At 38.8% G+C, this 20,422-nt stretch overlaps 5 protein-coding genes and 1 long non-coding RNA gene across 9 annotated transcripts; 2 read left to right on the forward strand and 4 right to left on the reverse strand.

Annotated features, from left to right (window-relative positions):
* Window positions 1-48: 48 nt before the first annotated feature.
* On the reverse strand, window positions 49-3,279 carry LOC111789661 (pectate lyase-like). The gene is made up of 3 exons (XM_023670303.2): window positions 3,112-3,279; window positions 1,482-2,228; window positions 49-647 (listed from the first exon to the last, which is right to left on the reverse strand). Exons 1-3 carry the CDS (start codon window positions 3,219-3,221, stop codon window positions 287-289), a joined length of 1,218 nt encoding a protein of 405 aa, XP_023526071.2. The 5' UTR covers window positions 3,222-3,279; the 3' UTR covers window positions 49-286.
* Window positions 3,280-4,517: 1,238 nt separating this feature from the next.
* On the reverse strand, window positions 4,518-5,361 carry LOC111803578 (uncharacterized). Of its 2 annotated transcripts, XM_087127105.1 has the most exons (3): window positions 5,084-5,361; window positions 4,874-4,999; window positions 4,518-4,831 (listed from the first exon to the last, which is right to left on the reverse strand). In XM_087127105.1, the coding sequence occupies exons 1-3, from the start codon at window positions 5,237-5,239 to the stop codon at window positions 4,571-4,573; spliced, it is 543 nt and encodes a 180-aa protein (XP_086983231.1). In that variant the 5' UTR covers window positions 5,240-5,361; the 3' UTR covers window positions 4,518-4,570. The 2 variants fall into 2 exon arrangements, with proteins under 2 accessions (XP_086983231.1, XP_086983230.1); XM_087127104.1 differs by having other exon boundaries at window positions 4,518-4,999.
* LOC111789651 (Ku70-binding family protein) lies at window positions 5,361-8,016 on the forward strand. The gene is made up of 5 exons (XM_023670291.2): window positions 5,361-5,834; window positions 6,044-6,165; window positions 6,282-6,419; window positions 6,516-6,599; window positions 7,523-8,016. Exons 1-5 carry the CDS (start codon window positions 5,726-5,728, stop codon window positions 7,655-7,657), a joined length of 588 nt encoding a protein of 195 aa, XP_023526059.1. The 5' UTR covers window positions 5,361-5,725; the 3' UTR covers window positions 7,658-8,016.
* A 1,012-nt stretch (window positions 8,017-9,028) lies between these two features.
* On the forward strand, window positions 9,029-12,407 carry LOC111797319 (glycerol-3-phosphate dehydrogenase [NAD(+)]). 3 transcript variants are annotated; one of them, XR_002815527.2, is made up of 12 exons: window positions 9,029-9,511; window positions 9,625-9,701; window positions 9,791-9,863; window positions 9,950-10,167; window positions 10,371-10,481; window positions 10,934-10,997; window positions 11,079-11,116; window positions 11,198-11,318; window positions 11,401-11,455; window positions 11,544-11,592; window positions 11,984-12,210; window positions 12,288-12,407. XR_002815527.2 is itself a non-coding variant. In XM_023680301.2 (11 exons), exons 1-11 carry the CDS (start codon window positions 9,166-9,168, stop codon window positions 12,158-12,160), a joined length of 1,329 nt encoding a protein of 442 aa, XP_023536069.2. In that variant the 5' UTR covers window positions 9,030-9,165; the 3' UTR covers window positions 12,161-12,315. The 3 variants fall into 3 exon arrangements, 1 of the variants encoding a protein (XP_023536069.2); XR_002815528.2 differs by having other exon boundaries at window positions 12,306-12,407; XM_023680301.2 differs by having other exon boundaries at window positions 9,030-9,511; window positions 11,984-12,315.
* A 38-nt stretch (window positions 12,408-12,445) lies between these two features.
* Window positions 12,446-15,225, reverse strand: LOC111797332 (uncharacterized). Its single transcript, XM_023680314.2, has 5 exons — window positions 14,448-15,225; window positions 13,846-13,882; window positions 13,514-13,750; window positions 13,374-13,421; window positions 12,446-13,118 (listed from the first exon to the last, which is right to left on the reverse strand). Exons 1-5 carry the CDS (start codon window positions 14,747-14,749, stop codon window positions 12,636-12,638), a joined length of 1,107 nt encoding a protein of 368 aa, XP_023536082.1. The 5' UTR covers window positions 14,750-15,225; the 3' UTR covers window positions 12,446-12,635.
* A 1,509-nt stretch (window positions 15,226-16,734) lies between these two features.
* On the reverse strand, window positions 16,735-18,921 carry LOC147794933 (uncharacterized). The gene is made up of 2 exons (XR_015421437.1): window positions 18,650-18,921; window positions 16,735-16,959 (listed from the first exon to the last, which is right to left on the reverse strand). It is a non-coding gene; the product is annotated as an uncharacterized LOC147794933 (long non-coding RNA).
* Between the last annotated feature and the right edge of the window lie 1,501 nt (window positions 18,922-20,422).

The raw sequence follows: 20,422 nt of genomic DNA on the forward strand, positions 1-20,422 counted from the left end.
GATTGACGGGTAAAATATATAGTACTCATTCCGTTTTTGTCAGCGTGATTGGTGACTCGAAAACATAATTCCTCGTACTTTTCCCATTACCTTTCACAATCACAAACATCCGAGTTTAACCAAATACTCTGCTTTGGCAAACCAAAAAGTTGGATGGAAATTAAACCAACACAAAAATTCAGATCTTCATAAACTAATAATAATTCAACTGCTCTTCATAAACAAAGGCCTTTTCGTCCTTCATTTTCGGTACTTGCAGTTATATGACCTTTCCTGTTAATACTAACTAGCAACGGGAGCCTCTGCGGCAGTTGAGGGCGCCGGCTGTGACGGTAATCGAACCAACGAGGGAGGAGGGTCTAGCGCTGAGACTGTAAGCTCTTGCGTAGCTGGACGCAGCGCCGGCGCCGGACTGGCGAAAATAGGCGCCGTTCAACATCATGTCGCCCTCTGACCGCCAGTTCCAGTGACGCCACTCACTCTCCGGCGCGTCCTCGTGCTTTGTCACCTCCTTTCGGTATCGGACGTCCGGCGCCAAAAATCTGTTGCCTTGACTGTATATTGTCGGTGAAGCACTCCCTCCAATTGCGTACATTTCCCAGTGGGTGTAATCGTTGTTCACCACATGGAAATACCCATGCCTGCATCTGCAAAATCATTCCCACAATTCAAAGACACCATTTTTAGATGGAAACAAAAATACCCACATCAAAATTTTGATGCTTTTAAAGATGAATTGAATTATGCAACCTCCGCACTGCTGAAGGAGGTGAGGTTTTGTGTTGTCACACATTGATAGAGGAGGAGAACAAACCACTCTTTATAAAGGTGTGGAAACCTTACCCTAGCAGAACTGTTTTAAAGCATTTAGGGGAGTTCGAAAGGGAAAGCCCAAAGAGGACAATATCTGCTAGCGGTGGGCCTGTGTCGTTACAAATGGTATCAGAACCAGACACTGGAAGATGTGTCAACCTTCTCGCTGTTCCCCAAAGGGGTAGATACGAGGCGGTGTGCCAGCGAGGACGCTGGGCCCCAAAGGGGGTGGATTTGGTTGCGGTCCCACATCGATTGGAGGAAGGAAAGAGTCGTGCGAGGACGCTAGGCCCCGAAGGGGGTGGATTGTGATGTCACACATTGGTTGGGGGAAGAGAACAAACCACCCTTCAAACTACCCTTTATAAGGGTGTGGAAACCTTCCCCGTAGCAGACGCGTTTTCTTCGGAACCCAGCGTTTACACCACCCGGTATCTGGCTCTGATACTATTTGTGGCCGTCCAAGCTTATAGCTTAGGACAATGTTTGCTAACAGTGAGTTTGGACTGTTACGAATGGTATCAGAGCGGTTCTAGATGGTATGTGAGGAGACTCCAAAAGAGTGGATTGTAAGATACTAGGGTTGGAGAGAGAACGAACTAAGCATTCAAGAATGGGTGTGAAAAGGTCAAATAGAATAATATGTACTACAAATTAATTTGATTTACCTGGGCATTCGTTGAACAAGGCCCTCACCAAAATGGTTGAAGGCAATAGTAACTTGCATATTCTTGTCTTGAGTGTAAGAGTCACTATGTCCCAACAGCATCACTTTATCATGATGTGTCATGTAATTATTCGAAACCGTGATCGCGGTCGAACCATGAATCGCGTCGATCAACCCATCGTTACAATTAGACAAAGAACAATGGTCAACCCAAATATTCTTGCCACCAAAGATCGACACTCCATCACCGTCCGATATAGTCCACCACCCGGAGTGCTGTGGGGAGTCCCGTATGTTACCATTCCCCCCTCTCTTACAGTCATGTATGTGGATGCCGTGGATTATGATGTTTGTGGCGTAGTGGATGGTGATGCATGGCCCACCTGCCACATGCACGCTGGCCCCACGCCCGTCGATGGTCTTGAACGAGTTCATCACTAGTTCTTGTCTGAGTTGGATTACCATGTCACGCTTGAAGATGATCCATAAGGGCTCGTTTTGGATGACGGCGTGGCGGAGGGTTCCTGGTCTGGGGTTGATTGGGTCGTCGTCGCCGGCGTCTGTGACGATGTAGAAGCGGCCGTTTCTGCCGCCGATGGCGTTTTTGCCGAACCCAATGGCGCAGTCGGCTAAGCGCTTTCGGTTGGTTTCCCAATTGGGGTCGCATCTCCAGCAGTCGTCTATTGGGTTTCCTGTTCTACATGACAAATATCCCAAGTTTCTTCTTGTTCTTGATTCATTGATGCTCCTGAACATATTATTAAAGAGAACCTTATGAGTGTGCTTGTGTGTCCCACATTGGTTGGTTGGAGAGGAGAACAAACACCCTTTGGTTTTAAAGTCTTGGGAAAGTCCGTAAGGGAAAACCCAAAAACGACAATATCTTAAAGTTGTAGGTATGAAATATACTTACTATTCACTGTTAGCATATGTATCGCCGTCAGTCTTATGATTTTAAAACGTTTGTTAGGGAGTCTCCCTACCCTTATAGAAATGTTTCGTTCTCCTCTCCAACCGATGTGGGATCTCACAATCCACCCCCTCGCTGGCACACCGCTCGGTGTTTAGCTCTGATCCCACATTGGTTAGAAAGGGGAACGAAACATTTCTTATAAGGATGTGCTCGCTGGCACACCGCTCAGTGTTTAGCTTTGATCCTACATTGGTTAGAAAGGAGAACGAAACATTTCTTATAAGGATGTGCTCGCTGGCACACCGCTCGGTGTTTAGCTCTGATTCCACATTGGTTAAAAAGGGGAACGAAACATTTCTTATAAAGGTGTGGAAATCTCTTCCTAACAAACGTGTTTTAAAATCGTGAGTCTGACGACAATACGTGACGGGTCAAAACGGATCATATCTACTAACAATGAGTTTGGGTTCTTACAGATGATCATAAGTTTATAAATAAGGAATATATCTCCATTAGTTGGAGACCTTTTAGAAAAATCAAAAGTAGAACTATTAAAATGTTGAAAGTGAATAATATCGAGTAGAAAATGAAGATTCACATAACTTTTGTATTTGAAACACTAAAAACATGTTAGAAAAAACCACATTTTGTTAAAAGGGTCGAAATCTTCCTCAAAACTGAACCACAAACAACAAATGAAAAACAAAAACATGTATACCTTTGAACTTCTTGAACGACAAGATGAGGATCTTGAACAGAAGCCAAGGAGGAATCAGTGAAGAAGAAAGAGAGTGGTAAAAGAAGCAAAAAGAAAAAGGAAGCCGCCATTGGAGAACAAATCAAAGAAAAAGGTTGAAGAAGAAGAAGAAGAAGAAGAAGAAGAAGTGGTGGGTTTAGCCATAATGGGATGAGTAGCATTATATAGAAATATAAAGCCGTCAGTAGAGGCGTGATTGTACCATAGATTACACCCAAGTGGGGTCACAAACATGATCGTAATTTCAGGTTTTCAATCATCTCTTCAAACCTCTCAAGTCAAACTCTTTTGACTTTCTGTCCTTCTCTCTCCTCCCTCCCTCCCTCCCTCCCTCTCTAGTTTAAAAAGGTCAAATTTTTATGTTATTATTAAGGTTTTGGATCAAATTAAGCTCCACCCTTTTTTCCTTGGGTGACTTTCGACGGGTTTTCAGCCATCAACTCGAGAATTTTTGGCTTTAGATTCACACCAAACCTCCCATTCTGCAACTGTTTTAGGGTTTTGCTTAAAACGTATGGGAGAATGGAGAAACATGTTTATGGGAGGCCGCACCACATAATATGGTCCACAAATATGAGATATTCTAAAAATAATTTATTTTTGTGTTTGAATTTGCTTCAATATTTAAAAAGAATTATTATCGTTATATTATAATTAATTTTCTTCTTTTTCTAATGAATTACGGTTTAGGTAGGTTGAATTCTAAATGTAATGTTTGGAGTTTGTTGACTTTCAAATCAATATACCACAAATTAGGTCTATCTAACTTATGGGCGTTCATTAAATTAATTGTGATTGTTAGATGAAATGGTATGTCCACTTTGAGCATAAGCGCTCATGGCTTAGCCAGGACTTTCATCATTTGTTTATAAACCCAATGTGGGACTTTTATCATCCAACACCTCCCCTCAACAAAGCACGCATTCCCTTAATGGAGGCTCGGCTCCTTTGGAGTCTTAGTCATTTTTTACTGTTTCGTACTCCCCCCAACAAAGTGCTGCCGATGTGGGACTTCCATCATCCATCACTCCCCCTCAAACAAAGTGCACCTCCTCTCATGGCTTTGCTTTGAGCTTCCCCAAAAAGCTCCATTGAAAATAAGGTAAAAAAAGTTTTATTTTTTACTATATTACAACTGGTAAATTTTATTATTATTTTTTGACTAAAAATATTTATAACAAAATTGTTGCAATTAAGCGTTAATTTTTTTTCAGTTTCTAAATCATTTTTATATAAAGAAAAAAAGTGAAATGGTTAGTTATTAATTTCAATATTTTTAATACTATTTTGTCTATATTCATGTTTAGATTAATTATTTAATGATTTAAATGAATGAAAAAGTGACTTAGAAATAAGATAATAATAAATAATAGAATAATAATCTCTTAATTCCACCTCATCTCATTACATTAAAAAGAATTTAGAACACAATGACTCCAGCAATGGTCGCAACCGTGGCAGCAGACATCTTCAGGAACGAAGATCCACTGGCAGAAGCATCAGGGGCCGGTGCATCAGCAGCTTCCTCCTCGCTGGCTGGTCCTTCCGCAGGTCCGCTTGGGGAAGGTGGAGATGACGCTTCTGCATCGGATTCAGGGGCTGCGGAGGGAGACTCATCGCTGGCCGGCCCGGATGCAGGGCTGCCGGCAGGGGCATCAGCATTAGGGGCTCCGGCATCGGCCTTCGGGGCTCCGGCATCGGCCTTCGGGGCTCCGGCATCGGCCTTCGGGGCTCCGGCTTCGGCCTCGGGGGCTCCGGCTTCGGCCTCGGGGGCTCCGGCTTCTGCCTTTGGGGCTCCGGCATCGGCCTCGGGGGCACCGGCTTCTGCCTTTGGGGCTCCGGCATCGGCCTCGGGAGCACCGGCTTCTGCCTTTGGGGCTCCGGCATCGGCCTTTGGGGCTCCGGCTTCGGCTTTTGGGGCTCCGGCTTCGGCCTTGGGTGCATCGGCAGCGGAGGAAGAGTTGGATGGAGCAGCAGCCGGGGTCTTGGCTGCGGAAGAGTCGGCGTCAGGGGCTGGGGCCTTGGCAGCAAAGGCAGTGCCGAGGACGGCGGCGAAGAGAAGAGCGAGGAGAAGCAATTGGCGGGCCATTAATGCTGAATCGGTAAAGAGATGAGGAGAATCGAAGAGAAAAAGAGAGGAAGTTTTATTTAAATAGGATTCTGAAGGTCGCAGAAATCCTCTGTAAGGTATATGGAGAAAGACTGCAACACCAGAGAATGAGTTTGAAGGAGGGAAGGGGAAGAGTATTTAAAGGACTTCAGGGCCCAACGGCGGAGGATTCAGTTTTGGGTTCAGAGGCTCGCCGGATTTGCCGGATTTCGCCATTTTCAGTTGGGATCTCTTCCCTACAATGGCGGGAGAGGGAAAATAGTTTAATCTTAAAAAAATCAATTTTTAGTTCTAGATCATATCGATTTTGATCGTGGCTTTATGATTTCTTTAATTGAACCCGGTTTCTCCTGGTTCGAGTTCAGTGAAAAACCAATGATGCGAACCGTTGTTCGTACAAAACCCCGAAACCCGCTTGTAGATAGTGCTGCAGCGACGCCGTGTTGACACTTGAAACTAAGAAGAATGGCGGAAGAATCCACCCCGGAACCTGGATCGAATCGCTTGTATTCTGCCGTCAACGGCGGCCGGACGAAGGAAGAATGCGAGGATATGATTCGAAGAAGTCTCCGAAGTATGAACAACAAATCATTTATTTCCTGTTCTACTCGTCTCCTCAAAATTTGGAACCCGCGTATAAAATTGCAGGGTTTAGGGTTTTGCGACTTTTGTTTATTTGCTGAGAATTTGAAAATGAGAGCCTTCTTTTGTTTTTCTCGTACCTTCTTAACCGTTCTCTGCGACTCAAATGGGTCAAAATGATTGTATTTCTGTGTCTCTCAGCTCCGATGGTGAAATTCTTGATGGAGCATTTGGAGAAATCTGGATGTGGGATTGGGGATAAGTTTATTAAGGCTGTTCATTGCGATAAGCAGATCAGTGGTGGCTATGTTCGTGGTGAAGGGGTAATACTCATTATACTTTCCTCTCTTTGTTTCTGCTTATGGTTTGTTGATGAATTTGGATCTGGATGAGAATGTTGAAGACTGATTTCTTTATTGTGTCTACTTCTTGCTTGTAGATAATGGTATGTAGGAATCATATGAACATTCAAGATGAGGTTAACCAAGTTGTAATTCATGAGCTTATTCATGCTTTTGATGATTGTCGTGCGGCAAACTTGGATTGGGCTAATTGTGCACATCATGCTTGCAGTGAGGTATGAATCTGCAAATAGCCATTTTTTTCCCAGATTGAGTTTCTTTTGTTCTGGTTTCCTTCTGGTAATTTTCTAACACATGTATTTGGAATTTAGATTCGAGCTGGTCATCTAAGTGGTGATTGCCACTATAAACGAGAACTACTGCGAGGTTTTGTCAAATTACGAGGACACGAGCAAGTATGATTTCTAGAAAATTGTAGTTTAATTCTCTTGTTGGCATCTAAAAATGAGTATAAGTTTCATCCTTCATGTTTGAGATTTTTGAATTTCTGACATTGTTCATAGCCTCTTGCTTAAAAAGGTGAAAAACATCCATGAAGTGTGCTTAGAGTAATTATAAATATATTCTCAGCGGATCAAGGACTAATGAACATGAACCACAGGACAGTTGAAAAGTTTTAGTGTTCTCTACTGATAGATTAGTTATATGATTAACAACTTAACATGTCCCATGTTATTGTGTTACATTAAAGAACTTTTTTCATGGTAGAATCTAAAATCTCTGTGTATGCTCATGTCTACTTGAAGCTGATCTTGGCCATGAATATAGTTGATTTAACCATTCTTTCTTGTAACTTTTCGCTGATAATCGCTCTTGGCAATGGATTTTTTTGTGCTTAAGAATTTGCTTTTCCCTCAGCCCTTTGCTAAACTAGCTTATATATGAGCAGTGAGAGTCAAAGTTCTTCATGAAAGAAACATAATATTAACAGAACATTTTAGGAAGGCTCTAATCTTGAAGTCATGTGATTGCATTCGTTTCTTTCTTTCCTTACTGGCCAATATTTCTAAGAGATCTAGGTTTGTTCAACCCTGAATGTATGGCTGCAATTGGGGGCCATTGTAACTTTTCTCACAGTCCTAGGAAAAAAAAACAAAACTCTTCTCGATGTAGATGTCGGTGAGGATATGATCGAAGGCGATGCACTAATGATTGAACAACATGTGCATGTGTGATATGATACAAACCAGCATTTCATTTTCTTTTTGTCAACAATATTATTACCCTACTCTCGCTCGGATTCTTTTTCTTCTTGGTGCATTTCTGTTGGGCTCTTTCGGTTCGCTATTTGTTGACATTCTTTTCTCAATTTGTGAAGGAGTGTGTGAGAAGAAGAGTGATGAAATCAGTGATTGCTAATCCTTATTGCTCGGAAGCTGCTGCAAGGGATGCCATGGAATCTGTCTGGGATGTTTGTTATAATGATACACAACCATTTGATAGAGCTCCCTGAACAAATGGAACATTGTAATGTCCTCTGCAGAGAACAAAGCAGCCACTGCTCCTATTTTAATGGTGCTGTGCCCAAAAGAGACAGGTTTTTTTGCCCAAAATTTGGATTCCATAAACTATAGAGTAAGTTCATTGTCACAAGCAGTTCGATCAATTACACGAACGATCGATGATTTTATTCGGATACAGACATTCTCATTTTTTGCTTGCATCTGTTCCAATACCCTTTTCATATTGATAACCTTATTGTATAATACTTCTAAATTACCATATTAATTGGTTAGCTATGTCCGTGTGAAAACAGTATTCTCTTATTCATTTTAACCATTGTATGGATAAGATGAAGATAGTTGGAAGACAGCATAGTTTTAAGGTCCCCTCCCATTAAATTTTGTTGCTCTTGTGTCTTTCATCCTTAGTGGCAATGGCAATGGCAATGGCAAGTGGAATAAGGGTATGGTGTTTGAAAAGACCCACAAGGACAACGATAGATATCTGTTCTTGTGCACCCAATACTACCAAAGAATGCCAGGTAACACTGATGTTCCTCATTGGATATCGATAGAAATATCGAGATCTCGATTTTATGTTAATATCGAGATCTCGATTTTATGCTAATATCATGGCTAAAATATTGATGTCGAAGATAATTCTATTTATACTTTTTAAATACTAAGAGAAGATGATGAGATCATTCGATAAATATGTAAACTTCAATTGTGAACACGGTTGAACTTGTAGGGTAGAGGTCGTCCAAGTCCACCGCTAGTAGTAGATATTATCCACTTTGGCCCATTATGTATTGCTATCAGCCTTACGGTCTTAAAACGCGTTACTATGGAGAGGTTTACACATTATTATAAGAAATTTCACAGTATGTGAGCCAAATTGGGAGTGAGATACTTGGTTTTTAGGCCACCATCCATTTTCGTGTTGGTGGACTAAACATCCGCTTAATATATATATATATATATATTTTTGTCACACTTTCATCCTTTTAGATAAAAATAAAAACAACCCCTTCCTACCTAAATTATCTAACTTCAAATTTTATTTTATTTTATTTGCAATTTCTTAATATCAAAGTTTTTAGATAATTAAATAAGTATTTGAAGCATTATATTCGTAAAAGTAATTCGAAAGAACCGATGAACCAGGTGCTAAAAAAGTTACCTTGGAATAACTGACCAACGTTTGTGCTTTATTCTGATCCCATTTCTAATACCCATCATTATTTTGTAATCACGCCATTTTTGGAAGAGCCCAAAGATTTAATTTTGGTTATGGGTATCTCTGGGAATCCAGATAATACCCATCTCCATGGAGCTTTCTATTTTTAGATTTTCCTCATTTTCAGACCCAAAAATGTTGCAACTATCTGACATTTGAGATTAATACAATGATTATGCGTTTCGTTTCTGAAAATTCGAGAACAATATGTAAAAACAATGAATAAATGAACTCCATGAAATATAGCAGACCTTAGTTTGGATCGCCAGATTTAACAAAATGCACGGATGCGCTTTGTTTCTCACGAAACGTGTATGGCTTCTCCGCTCTCTCAATTTCTCTTTATATTCTATTTCTTCTTCCTCTTCCCTTCTACTTCTCTCCACCGCTCGCCCCCATTTTCTTTCCTCTTTTCTCCATTCTCTCCCTCCCATTTCTTCCATGGCTCCCGGGATCGAAGCTCCACAGCGTTCTAGCAATGGGGGCTCTGTTCGTCCCGATTCCCATTTCTCCGATGATGGGGTTTCTCGAAAATCCAAAGTTACCATCGTTGGAAGTGGAAATTGGGGCAGTGTTGCGGCTAAACTCATCGCCTCTAATGCGGCTAGGCTGAGTTCCTTCCATGGTATTTTCTTCAACTTCTGAAACATGGGATTTGTTCGTTATGCTACTGGATTTCGATTTGCGCCATTTTCGTTGCATTTTGATATCCGTTTTCTTGAATTTATTGGATTTCAGATGAGGTTCGAATGTGGGTGTTTGAGGAAACTTTGCCTACTGGTGAGAAGTTAACTGATGTTATCAATCTCAACAACGTAATGTTCTATCGATTAATTACGACCCATTTCCGTGTTAGGAAATTTAGAGCGTTATATATTAGTGATTCTTGAATCTTAATTAACAGGAGAATGTTAAGTATCTCCCTGGTATAAAGCTTGGCAAGAATGTTATTGCAGATCCAGACCTTGAAAATGCAGGTATTCCATTCAAGTTCTTCTGATTTTTTTGTTGATCTCATTCAAATCTTTCTCACTTAGCATAGTCTAATGGGTTGAATTATCAGTGAAGGATGCTAATATGTTGGTGTTTGTGACACCCCACCAATTTGTGGAGGGGATATGCAAGAGACTTGTGGGAAAGATAATGAAAGAAGTGGAAGCTATTTCCCTCATTAAGGGGATGGAGATGAAGAAGGAAGGTCCATGCATGATTTCTTCCCTCATCTCCCAGGAATTGGGTATCAATTGTTGTGTTCTAATGGGCGCTAACATAGCAAACGAGGTTACTTTTACAGATTTAAAGCCTTGTATGACAATTTGTTATGTATGTTCATATGTATTAAGATTATGAAAACTGTTCATGACTCTGTTTTCAGGTTGATAAACAAGTAATCATTAGAAGCTTTTGTCCTAATTTTGCTTGATTTTAAAGTTCAGTTATGTTTTATTTCGTTTTGTTTCAAGATTGTTGAACTGTTCATGTAGATTGCTGTAGAGAAGTTTAGTGAAGCAACGGTGGGATACAGGGAGAACATGCGGGAGATTGCTGAAAAATGGGTTCAACTTTTCAGTACTCCCTATTTTGTTGTTTCACCTGTGAGTACAGTTCATGATCTCATGTATATTATTTAAGCAATCTCTGTCAATCCCAATTATGAAGAGTTTGATTCTGTTCAATACTGATATATCACTCACAAATTATGTGTAAAACTTGGTTTAACTCCTACTTAAGTTTTTGAATTTTGTATTTTTCGTCTCTAAATTTTGCATCTAAACTATTTGTGAGATCCCACATCGGTTAGAGAGGGGAACGGAGCATTCCTTATAAGGGTGTGAAAATCTCTCCCTAGTAGACACGTTTTAAAAACCTTAAGGGAAACCCCGAAAGGAAAAGTTTAAAGAGGACAATATCTTCTAGCGGTGGGCTTGGGCTTGGGCTGTTACACTGTTTTAGTCGTTGTGATTGATTTCTTGCATTAATCATAGCTATTTCAAATTGACTGGTGAAAGGGCTTCTTATTACCTTTCTAATTGTGAAATATTGAAAGGTCCAAGACGTTGAAGGAGTTGAAATGTGTGGAACCCTTAAAAACGTTGTGGCATTAGCAGCAGGTTACTCATAAACCTTTATCAATTCGCTTCTTTTTTTCTGCTTTTGATGAAGAACAGTCTTTAAACAATTTGACATGACAGGTTTTGTTGATGGTTTGGAGATGGGAAATAACACAAAGGTACAAAACTTAGTTCTCAACATTCAAAAGGTAGATTACATGTCTTCTTTATCTCAGACTATTTTCATTTTGATTCGGTAGGCTGCGATAATGAGAATCGGTCTGAGAGAGATGAGGATGATCTCCAAGCTTCTGTTTTCATCTGTTAAGGACAGTACTTTCTTTGAGAGTTGTGGAGTTGCTGATCTGATTACAACGTGCTGTAAGGATAAATTCTTCATTCTTTTGTGCTTCTTCCTTTACTTTCTTTCACTGTCTCAGTCGAACCAATTTATATTTGGCAGTGGGAGGAAGAAACAGGAAGGTAGCAGCAGCTTTTGCAAAGCATGGAGGGAAGAGGTTCATATTGCTACCCTGAAACATGGATTTTTTATATGGATGCTACGTAACATTGTTGCTGTATATGATTTTACCTTCTCCCATGTAGGTCTTTTGATGAACTTGAGGCAGAGATGCTGCAGGGCCAAAAATTGCAGGTTTCTATTTCCCAATGACATGATTAACTCGTAGCTTTCGTAAATGAATCGTTACCCTTCTTTTCCTTTTAGTTTTGAATTCAACATGTGGTGTAGGGGATTTGAACCTCGGGTTGGATGAGGTTGAATAGTTAATGTCTTTGTTTGTGGAGCGAGAGAATTTGAATATCTGACATCTTAGTCAAGGATAGAGAGTTGAACTAGTTGAGCTTCGTTCTTGGGGAAGCAAGATGCTTGTTTCTTGCTTAAATATTCACCAATTCCCTGATAAACAAATATTAGATTGTGTTCATCCTAAAAACCAGTGATGCAGGCATGTATAAACATTCTAGTTACATTATCAAGTAAAGTTGTTGTAGTTTCTCCTAACAGCTCATTTTACATTTTGAAGGGTGTCTCCACAGCAAAGGAGATGTACGAGGTTTTAAGTCACCGTGGGTGGCTCGAGCTGTTTCCATTGTTTGCATCAGTCCACGAGATCTGTATCGGTCATCTTTCACCATCAGCCATCGTCGAATATAGTGAGCGCAGACCCAACTTCTCTGTTATTAATGGCCAAGCTCAGTAGTTTTAACAAGACTGGCTCTCGCCTATTTCAGATGTAGTGTGTTCATGAAGGTAGTTGCATCGTTTTTGTACATTGAAGAAATTTGAGTATTCGGTCAATATCTGACTGAACTTTGCTTGATCTTTAGAAGTAAAACGCATGGCAGGTTGGTTACAGCAGGCACAGCATTTGAGAGATTGAGATGTGTTTCCTGAGGCAGCTTAGATTCTAAAAAATTCTCCAATAACATTGATTAGTTTCCATTCAATATTTGCATTGATACTGAGAGGGTATGGAGATTGGTAATGGAAACAAGAACAAACAGGACACCATGTCCTTTTCTCATTTCATGATAGTTAATTCAAACTTTCAGAAGGTAAACTACACATCAAAAGGACCATAAGTTAATACATAGAACATAAAAAAAAAAGATCTGTGAAATTCTTACAATCCCACTCCTGTTCCTTAGAAACAATTTTGCTATACCCAACAACAATTATCCGGTGTGTATTCTGTCAAGTCGTTCGACACTCTTTCTTGCTCGTTCAAACTGATGATCAACACTTTTTCTAGACTTCTCGTGACAATCGACGCTCTTGCGTGACCTTTCTTTATGGTCAACTGACATTCTCGTTTTCTCTAATTTATCTGTAGTACCATACTGGCTCTTCTTTTTTTCATGCCTATCGGTGCTCTGCCTTGGTTTCTCTCGCCTATCTGTGCTCTTCCTCGAAACTTCGAAAAAGTCAACACTCCTTCGAGGTTTCTCTAACTGGTCTGTGCTCTTCCTGGAACTGTATCTCTGGGATGGGGATTTCTCCACCGTTGATATGAACTTCTTCAGGTGCTTAATATACTCCGGATAGAGCTCCAGATCACAGTGGTTTCCTCCTTTAATCCACAGTGGTTCATACTTTTCTTTGCATAATTCCCAGAGTTGCTTACCATGTGAGCAATCAACCACATCATCTGAAGTTCCCTGGTAAAAGAGACCCATATGACCAATTAAGACTATAGTTCTCAAGTGAGCAACCATTCAAGCAATCAACCACATGATTAGACAATTCTATTTTTCAAAACTTCCTTCCTCTGATTTGCCTTGTATAAACGGGCATAGAATGGTTCGGTTTCTTTAAAAGTCATGGATTTATGAACAGCGATTTCAATCTGTACATGCACATTAGTTTATCATGGTAAGACGACAATCGAAAAATATGCAACAGGGAATTCTTACGTGGATGATAAGAACAGGACAATCAACCAAAGGAATTTTGTCAATATTCTGCACAGAAAGAAAACAACAAATACAGCATGTGAATGATGCATATAAAGAAAATAAATCTATCACAGTAGAAACAAAAAGGGTTATTTTACCTTATAAATGTCGAACCAGTACGAACGCTTCACTGGATACATGACTCTTAAACCAGAAAGTATAGGACTATGAAGAATTACAGCTCTTAAAAGAGGCAGCCGAGCTGCAAGATCCAAAGTGGGGCCACTTCCAACTGATTGGCCATACAGGATGATATCTTCCTGCTTAGTACCATAACTTTCTTCAAGACACTTGTATACAGCTTCAATATCTGCATATGTATTCTGCTCACTTGGCTGCAATGTAGAACAGACGTTGAATCTTGGATTAGGATCGATACGAACATCACAAGCAATTTCAATTCAATCTAAATCGCTTATGACAAACACACCTTTCCAGTTGATTGGCCATACCCTGAATAGTCATACCTGCACAACCATTTCCTTATTAGAATGCTACAACTTTTTTCTATAGTAATCAACCATTTCATGGACGAGCAATTAAAGTGCAGCGTAAGTCTCGATTTTGACAGGGGAACGATCACAGACCTTGCAAACCAATTCAGGGGAAGAAGGAGAATCATTGATGAAATGAGATTTATCATCGAGCAATCCAGATATAGAAAGCTTGATGCTAATAAGGATTCATTAACTCTCAATATTCTATGAGTTCTGATGATAATATCAGCTCAGATTCTCTAGCTAACACAGTCCTTATTCAATCGAAGAATCATCCGTCTATGGGTCAGATAAGATTTCCAGCGCCAAATTCATTCAAGACTTAAATTCTACCACTAATAGTTTGGATGATGATGTAAGAACTGTATTAAACCTAGACTGACTATAATTGGCATTCATGAAGCTGCTATCAGACACAATCACAGTTAAGTCCCGAATTCCTACGGAAATCTGGTAAATTCAGACGATCCATATGCAGAAGTTGACCGCAAAAACAAAGGAAAGCACCGAAACTCAGAAGAGAACAGAGCAATACCCCATGATGTTAACACGAAGGTGAATGCTCAATTCAATGAAAAGCTCGTACATCTGGCCCAGATCAGCGGCGTTTCCATGAGAGTAAAGCAACGTCGAGGTGGCCATAGGGTAGCGAATGAAGACAGCAACAATCTCAGTACCACGACGAGTGGGCAGCTTAAGAATCTCAACATTTTCACGATGAGGAAAAGGGCTTAGAAGCAAAAGACCGGTATATTCATCGGTAACAAGTTTGTAAGAAGGCGGATTCGGTGGGAAAAAAGCGAGTTTCGCCGCCATGGACGAAGTAACACCACCCATCTTCTCGGCCCGCCACTGTGAACGAATCTAACCCCGATTAAGCGAACCAACAACCCATCATTTGACGAAACCCCAAATTAAAAACCCAAAAGAAGAACGAGCAAGAAATTCAACAAAACCCTTTGGTCTAACGGCGCAAAATTATCAGTAAGAAATCGACATTCCAGAAAATTCGAGAGTTGGGATTGGTTTACAAACATTCGGTGAGGAAAAAAGAGAAGAACAGAGAGATTGTAGCGGTGGGTAACAGGCACATAAATGGAAGAGAGAGAGAGAGAGAGAGAGAGAGAGAGAGAGAGAGAGAGAGAGAGAGGTTTAATGGCGTCTGTGATGATGGTGGGTCAGAGAAGAGAGCGTGGCCAGTGGACCTGAGAGGCGTGGCGTGGACAATACAAAAGAAGAAAATGGTTTACTTCTTTCTCATCTTCACTGAAATTATATAGTGTGTCAATCATGGCATTCTTAGAGAGAGAGAGAGCTGAACTTGAAGGTGGCCATTGTTGGTTGTAAGAGATCCTTGTATGCTTCAGCTTAGAACCCTATATTTATCTATCAATTTTCCTATCTAATCCTTTTATTATTATCATTATTATTCCTTTTGGAGGTCTCTTATCATTGCTTTTATTTTTAAAATTTTTAATTTTGTCACGCCCATCAATTAAAACATTAAACTAATAATTATGCTACTTACCCATCTGAATGGCAAAATAATTGTGATGTCCTACATTGGTGGGGGAGGAGAACAAAATACTCTTTATAAGGACGTGAAAATCTTTCCGTAGCAGACGTTTTAAAGCCTTGAGGAGGAATGAAAAGCCTAAAGAGGACAATATCTACTAGCGGTGGATATGAGTCGTTACAATAATGGTGTCATAAGATCTACATTTTTCAATATTTTTAGTATCAACGACAACGTCAAATGTGAATAGAAAATTTAGCAAAAAAGTAGAAAAAGGAGCCACAAACATGCATTAAACTGTTTTCAACCTAACTTACACATCTCGTAGGTATCTTATTTCCTACACTGAAATGGCGGTGAATGTTGATCCTTGATGTAGATCCATTATAGGAGGTATAAGAACCAAACACTTAAATCCAAAAGCAAGAGATTAAGAAGACTTATGTCCAATAATGGTTCAACCCATATTTTCATCATAAAAGGTTTTGTAATTATCCTCCTTTCTTATCCTAACCAATAGAGACCCTTTTTGGTCACTTTCCTAGGTTCTTTCCATGGGATTTCCGTTAATAAAAGCGTTGATTTCTTAGCTATAGCATGTGTAGTTAGCTCTTGGTCGATATATATGATCTTAACGAGTTGACCTATGCTCAAGTTAACAATTTTGAATCAACCAAGATTTCAATTGGTTTCTTTTAAGCTAGCTTGTTCTTTTGGATTGAGTCACTCTTTCCAATGAGTTTTGAACTCCTATTCTCAATTAGGAAGGAGGAAAATGAAGGAGTTCTCTGTTCTTTCCTAAAGAAACAACATTCTGGCCTCTTATCATTACTAGATGGAATACATAAGAAACTCCTATTCTCAATTAGGAAGGAGGAAAATGAAGGAGTTCTCTGTTCTTTCCTAAAGAAACAACATTCTGGCCTCTTATCATTACTAGATGGAATACATAAGGTGCATTCAGCCCTCTTTTATCATTACTCTCGTGTAAGACACACGACTATGATTATCACTAACTATGATCGTATAACCGTGTTCATCATCAATATCGCAATACTTTGAACCATGTTAATCACAATTCACAATCATAAAAAGAAAAAAAAAAAAAAAGTAGCCAACAAGAAAATGCCAACAAAAGATTTAATAGCAGATTTCATTGGCCAACAATTTCTTTAGTCAAGCTAATCACATGGATCTCCCAATGATAGATGTGATATGCCAGGCAGCCAGGACCCCACATCAAAAGTTCAACATATAATTATATCAGCCAAGCCATAAGAGACCAAATAGAAGGACAAGAATTAGAAGCAAGAAAATAATGAAGCATCCATTTAAACAGAACCATTTACTGATAAATAATCTAATAAGATATTTCCTGCTTGCAGTGTAATAAGAATGTAGAATGGAAAGTGGATAAAGGCCTTCAGTTCAACAAAAGTTCTGTTATTTTAAATTTTTTTATTGTGGTAGATCTTGTTGCTTTTGTGGTCTTGAAAAGCTTTACTATTCCTCGGCTTACTGCTCGCACCTCCTTAGAACACATTGAGGCCGAATCGTTAAGAAAAAATCGGAAATGGAGAGCTGAGAACCTTTTATTTGTACATTGAAAGATAGGCTTGTTCTGTCCATGAAGATACCCTCATGGAATACAAGGGGTAAAGGGCTAGATAAAAGACATGCTTGGTCAAAGATGATGTCATTTCAGTAACGCCAGATATACTGCCAATATGAAATTCTAGAAACACAGGTTGGTCCCCATTATCAAAGTTAAGAACAATAAAATGAGCTAATGATCACTGGATTTCTGAGTTTTGATTTTTCAAAATAAGGAAATTGATCAGCTCCTCAATCTCTGTCGTAAGGGGATTAAGTGCAAGTGAAATTCCACGCAAATGTACTCTCACTCCAAAAATCAGAAACTTAGTCTATGAATCCCACATCGGTCGGAGAGGGGAAGCATTCCTTATAAGAGTGTGGAAACCTCTCCCAAATAGACGCGTTTTAAAACCTTGAAGGGAAAGCCCAAATAGACAATATCAGCTAGTGGTGGGCTTAAGCGATTACAAATGGTATCAGAGTCAATCATCGAGCGGTGTGCCAGTGGTGTGCCAGCAAGGACGCTGACCCCAAGGGAGGTGGATTGTGAGAAAATACATCGATTGGAGAGGGGAAGCATTCCTTCTAAGAGTGTGGAAACCTCTCCTTTAATAGATTCGTTTTAAAACCTTGAAGAGAAGCTCAGAAGGAAAAGCCAAAGGAAGACAATATCTACTAGTGGTGGACTTGGGCGATTACATAGGTACAAAATCTGGAAGTCTTGAAAACTGTACCATTTCTCGAACCGTGAACCAGAGAAACCACTGGATCAATAACTATGTATACATCGACAGCTTCATAAGAACTCTAAACCCATTTTATTCATCCAAAGCCACTGATTGTCCTCTAATTTAGAAGGTGAAACATTCTGGACATTAACTTGAGGACATAACTCTCAATCTAAGTTCTTCAAACATGAAATGAACTTCATAACAGGTTTTTCTATTTTATAGGAAACCGTTGAATTAAGAGAAAGTGTACAAAACCAGGCTATAAAAAAACACCGGCAAAAATTCTTCAAACATGAAATTTTTTGAGTTCAAGAACATGGTAAGTGAAGGATTGAAAATTTTGACCCCTTGATCGAGAATAATCAATTGATCTGTGTTTAAGTTGACAACACAACAAAATAGTTAAACCCCTTTGTTCCTTTATTACCAAATACTATAGAAACTTTGAACTATGAACTAGAACAAGAATCAAATTTTAGCTTGATTAATGGAGAAATATCCAAGAATCTTCAGAAGGGTAATCAGTTGCAAAGGGGTTAAAGACAGATTCAGGAGTGGAGATGGCACGAGTAGGACTATGCCTTTGAGAATGAATTTGTTGGGCGAGGAAACCTTATTTAAACCTTATTATCCTTCTTAAGAACAAAGGTTGAAATGCATAAACAGATTGTATCCATATGTAATAAAAGATATCGATATCACCCAAGAAAACTAGTCTGGAAATGAATAAACTGCAAAACTCAGTGCAGTGCCATTACTAGTCAGAACGAACAATGTTTCCACCATAGTTCCCATGAAAGAGGAGAATGATCATTCTTAGTTCCAATTATAACATAAGGCAAACCATAAAGATCAATTCAATAGCATAATCCCTCAAAAACTTTAAAATCTCACCGAGTAAACCATCCAAATCTGTCGTCAAAGCTGCTTCCTCAGTTTCTTGTGCTTGTTCAACGTGTTCTTCCTCTTGTTCTTCAAAGTGTCAAACCAAATCAACCCAGAATTATCCGACCCACTTCATCCGCCTCAGATGCCGGCGACCCAATTTGTAAAATTGTGTTTGGAAAATACCCAAATGGAATTTCTGGGTAAATATTGAGAGAATTGGAAATGGGCCAAAAATCTGGCCCAAAATCTCCTTTTGGTGTTCATGCCCATCTGATCTAGTTTCTTACACTCCGAACTTGGAAAATCTGGCCCAAAATCTTTTTAAATAAATTAAGACAGCCAATATAATTAATTATATTAAGTAGTTAAGACATTTATACTTTTTTTCATAAGATCAAAATTTAATCATCTTATTATAAAATTATAAAAATATGATAAATAAAAATAAAAAATAATGGTTCATCATTATAATCTCGAAGGCAACAAAATAATTCTTATCCACGACGAAAATAAAAGAGTTTTTAATTTTTAGCTGTCTTCAAATTCACATTCCTATTTAAAAAAGAAAACAATTAGTGATCATAAATGTGTAGGCCCTAAACCAAACGAGGACAAAATAATTATCAATAGCCAAATTCATAAAGTGAAAAATAATAATAATAAAGTTTCGGCATGATATGATTATATTCTAAAAGAAGAGACAAGAGCAATAATGTTTCTTCTTCCATACGTGCAATATGATCATGATTAACAAAAACATCAAGAAATACTGTCACACATTTTAAATTTTTAAAAAGAGTTTCTCTTCCGTAATAATGGGATTACCCTACCAGAGGGACAATATGTCTAACTCTAATTAAGGCTACAATTATGGTATTAGATTCATAGGGTTAGGTTCATATGATTAATTTTGGAGTCGGGAATGTTAAGCCTAAGTCTAATTAGGGCTACAAATTTGTTGGTAATATGCATTATATAAATCCTAATCATTCACACCTAAGCTATTGTTGTTATTCTTATTTTCAAGGGACGAAAGTATATATTAAATCCAAGAAAAATAAAAAAGGAATTCGAAACATCAGCCATGATTGTTCCAGCTATCACTTGGACAAGTGAAGACATTAAAATGATAAGTCAATGCACTTACTCAAGGTGAGGTCTCTAGCTTGACAGAAGGATCGAGCCATTTACTATTGTGGTTCAAGTTGGAAGAATATGTTAGCCATAATCACTTAGCTAAAGTAGGAGTACGTGATGAACGTAGCTAGCCCATACCTCGGGCCGAACACATATGAGAGGGTCCCATAAGCATGGCACGTGTGCATCATGTAATTTGTCCACTCAGCCTCTTTTGTTGGCCATAGGACTCTTTCTTTGCTGTCTTAAAAAGAAGGATTTTAATTATGCACATGTGTCGGATTGCCAAATGGAAACATCCACATCAGCTACCGCACAACCCAAAAGCAAATCCAACTCATTCTTTTTTTTTTTTTCTTTTTTTTTTTTTTTTAATAATTAATGATTAAATTAAAATTTATTTCTTAAATTCTAATTTTATGTCTTTCTCTTAACTTTACAAAAAATATATTTAATATATTTCAAACTTAAAAATTGGATTTATTTCTTAAACTTTTGATTAGATCAATAAATTAAATAAATTAAATGATTGATTATTAGACACAAAAATAAAAATTTTAATATCATATTTTTTTTAATGTTTACGCTATCTTATCTTTCTTTCTATCTTGTTCTTCAGACGTTTTTCCTAAATTGGGGTCT

Source organism: Cucurbita pepo, chromosome 1, assembly GCF_057944985.1.
Source record: "Cucurbita pepo subsp. pepo isolate OVF chromosome 1, ASM5794498v1, whole genome shotgun sequence".
Lineage (NCBI taxonomy): Eukaryota > Viridiplantae > Streptophyta > Magnoliopsida > Cucurbitales > Cucurbitaceae > Cucurbita > Cucurbita pepo.

What these genes read in the sequence shown, in the direction of transcription:
- LOC111789661 (XM_023670303.2), bottom strand. Translation starts at nt 3,221, where the DNA reads ATGGCGGCTTCCTTTTTCTTTTTGCTTCTTTTACCACTCTCTTTCTTC. An exon ending in GTCGTTCAAGAAGTTCAAAG is followed by an intron (nt 2,229 to 3,111) that starts GTATACATGTTT and finishes TAATATGTTCAG; the next exon opens with GAGCATCAATGAATCAAGAA. An exon ending in CTTGTTCAACGAATGCCCAG is followed by an intron (nt 648 to 1,481) that starts GTAAATCAAATT and finishes ATGATTTTGCAG; the next exon opens with ATGCAGGCATGGGTATTTCC.
- LOC111803578 (XM_087127104.1), bottom strand. Translation starts at nt 5,239, where the DNA reads ATGGCCCGCCAATTGCTTCTCCTCGCTCTTCTCTTCGCCGCCGTCCTC. An exon ending in CCGCTGCCGATGCACCCAAG is followed by an intron (nt 5,000 to 5,083) that starts GCCGAAGCCGGA and finishes GGTGCTCCCGAG; the next exon opens with GCCGATGCCGGAGCCCCAAA.
- LOC111789651 (XM_023670291.2), top strand. Translation starts at nt 5,726, where the DNA reads ATGGCGGAAGAATCCACCCCGGAACCTGGATCGAATCGCTTGTATTCT. An exon ending in GCTATGTTCGTGGTGAAGGG is followed by an intron (nt 6,166 to 6,281) that starts GTAATACTCATT and finishes TCTTGCTTGTAG; the next exon opens with ATAATGGTATGTAGGAATCA. An exon ending in CACATCATGCTTGCAGTGAG is followed by an intron (nt 6,420 to 6,515) that starts GTATGAATCTGC and finishes TTTGGAATTTAG; the next exon opens with ATTCGAGCTGGTCATCTAAG.
- LOC111797319 (XM_023680301.2), top strand. Translation starts at nt 9,166, where the DNA reads ATGCACGGATGCGCTTTGTTTCTCACGAAACGTGTATGGCTTCTCCGC. An exon ending in TAGGCTGAGTTCCTTCCATG is followed by an intron (nt 9,512 to 9,624) that starts GTATTTTCTTCA and finishes ATTGGATTTCAG; the next exon opens with ATGAGGTTCGAATGTGGGTG. An exon ending in GCAAAGCATGGAGGGAAGAG is followed by an intron (nt 11,456 to 11,543) that starts GTTCATATTGCT and finishes TCTCCCATGTAG; the next exon opens with GTCTTTTGATGAACTTGAGG.
- LOC111797332 (XM_023680314.2), bottom strand. Translation starts at nt 14,749, where the DNA reads ATGGGTGGTGTTACTTCGTCCATGGCGGCGAAACTCGCTTTTTTCCCA. An exon ending in CTTCGTGTTAACATCATGGG is followed by an intron (nt 13,883 to 14,447) that starts GTATTGCTCTGT and finishes ATGGTTGTGCAG; the next exon opens with GTATGACTATTCAGGGTATG. An exon ending in ACTGGTTCGACATTTATAAG is followed by an intron (nt 13,422 to 13,513) that starts GTAAAATAACCC and finishes CTTTCTGTGCAG; the next exon opens with AATATTGACAAAATTCCTTT.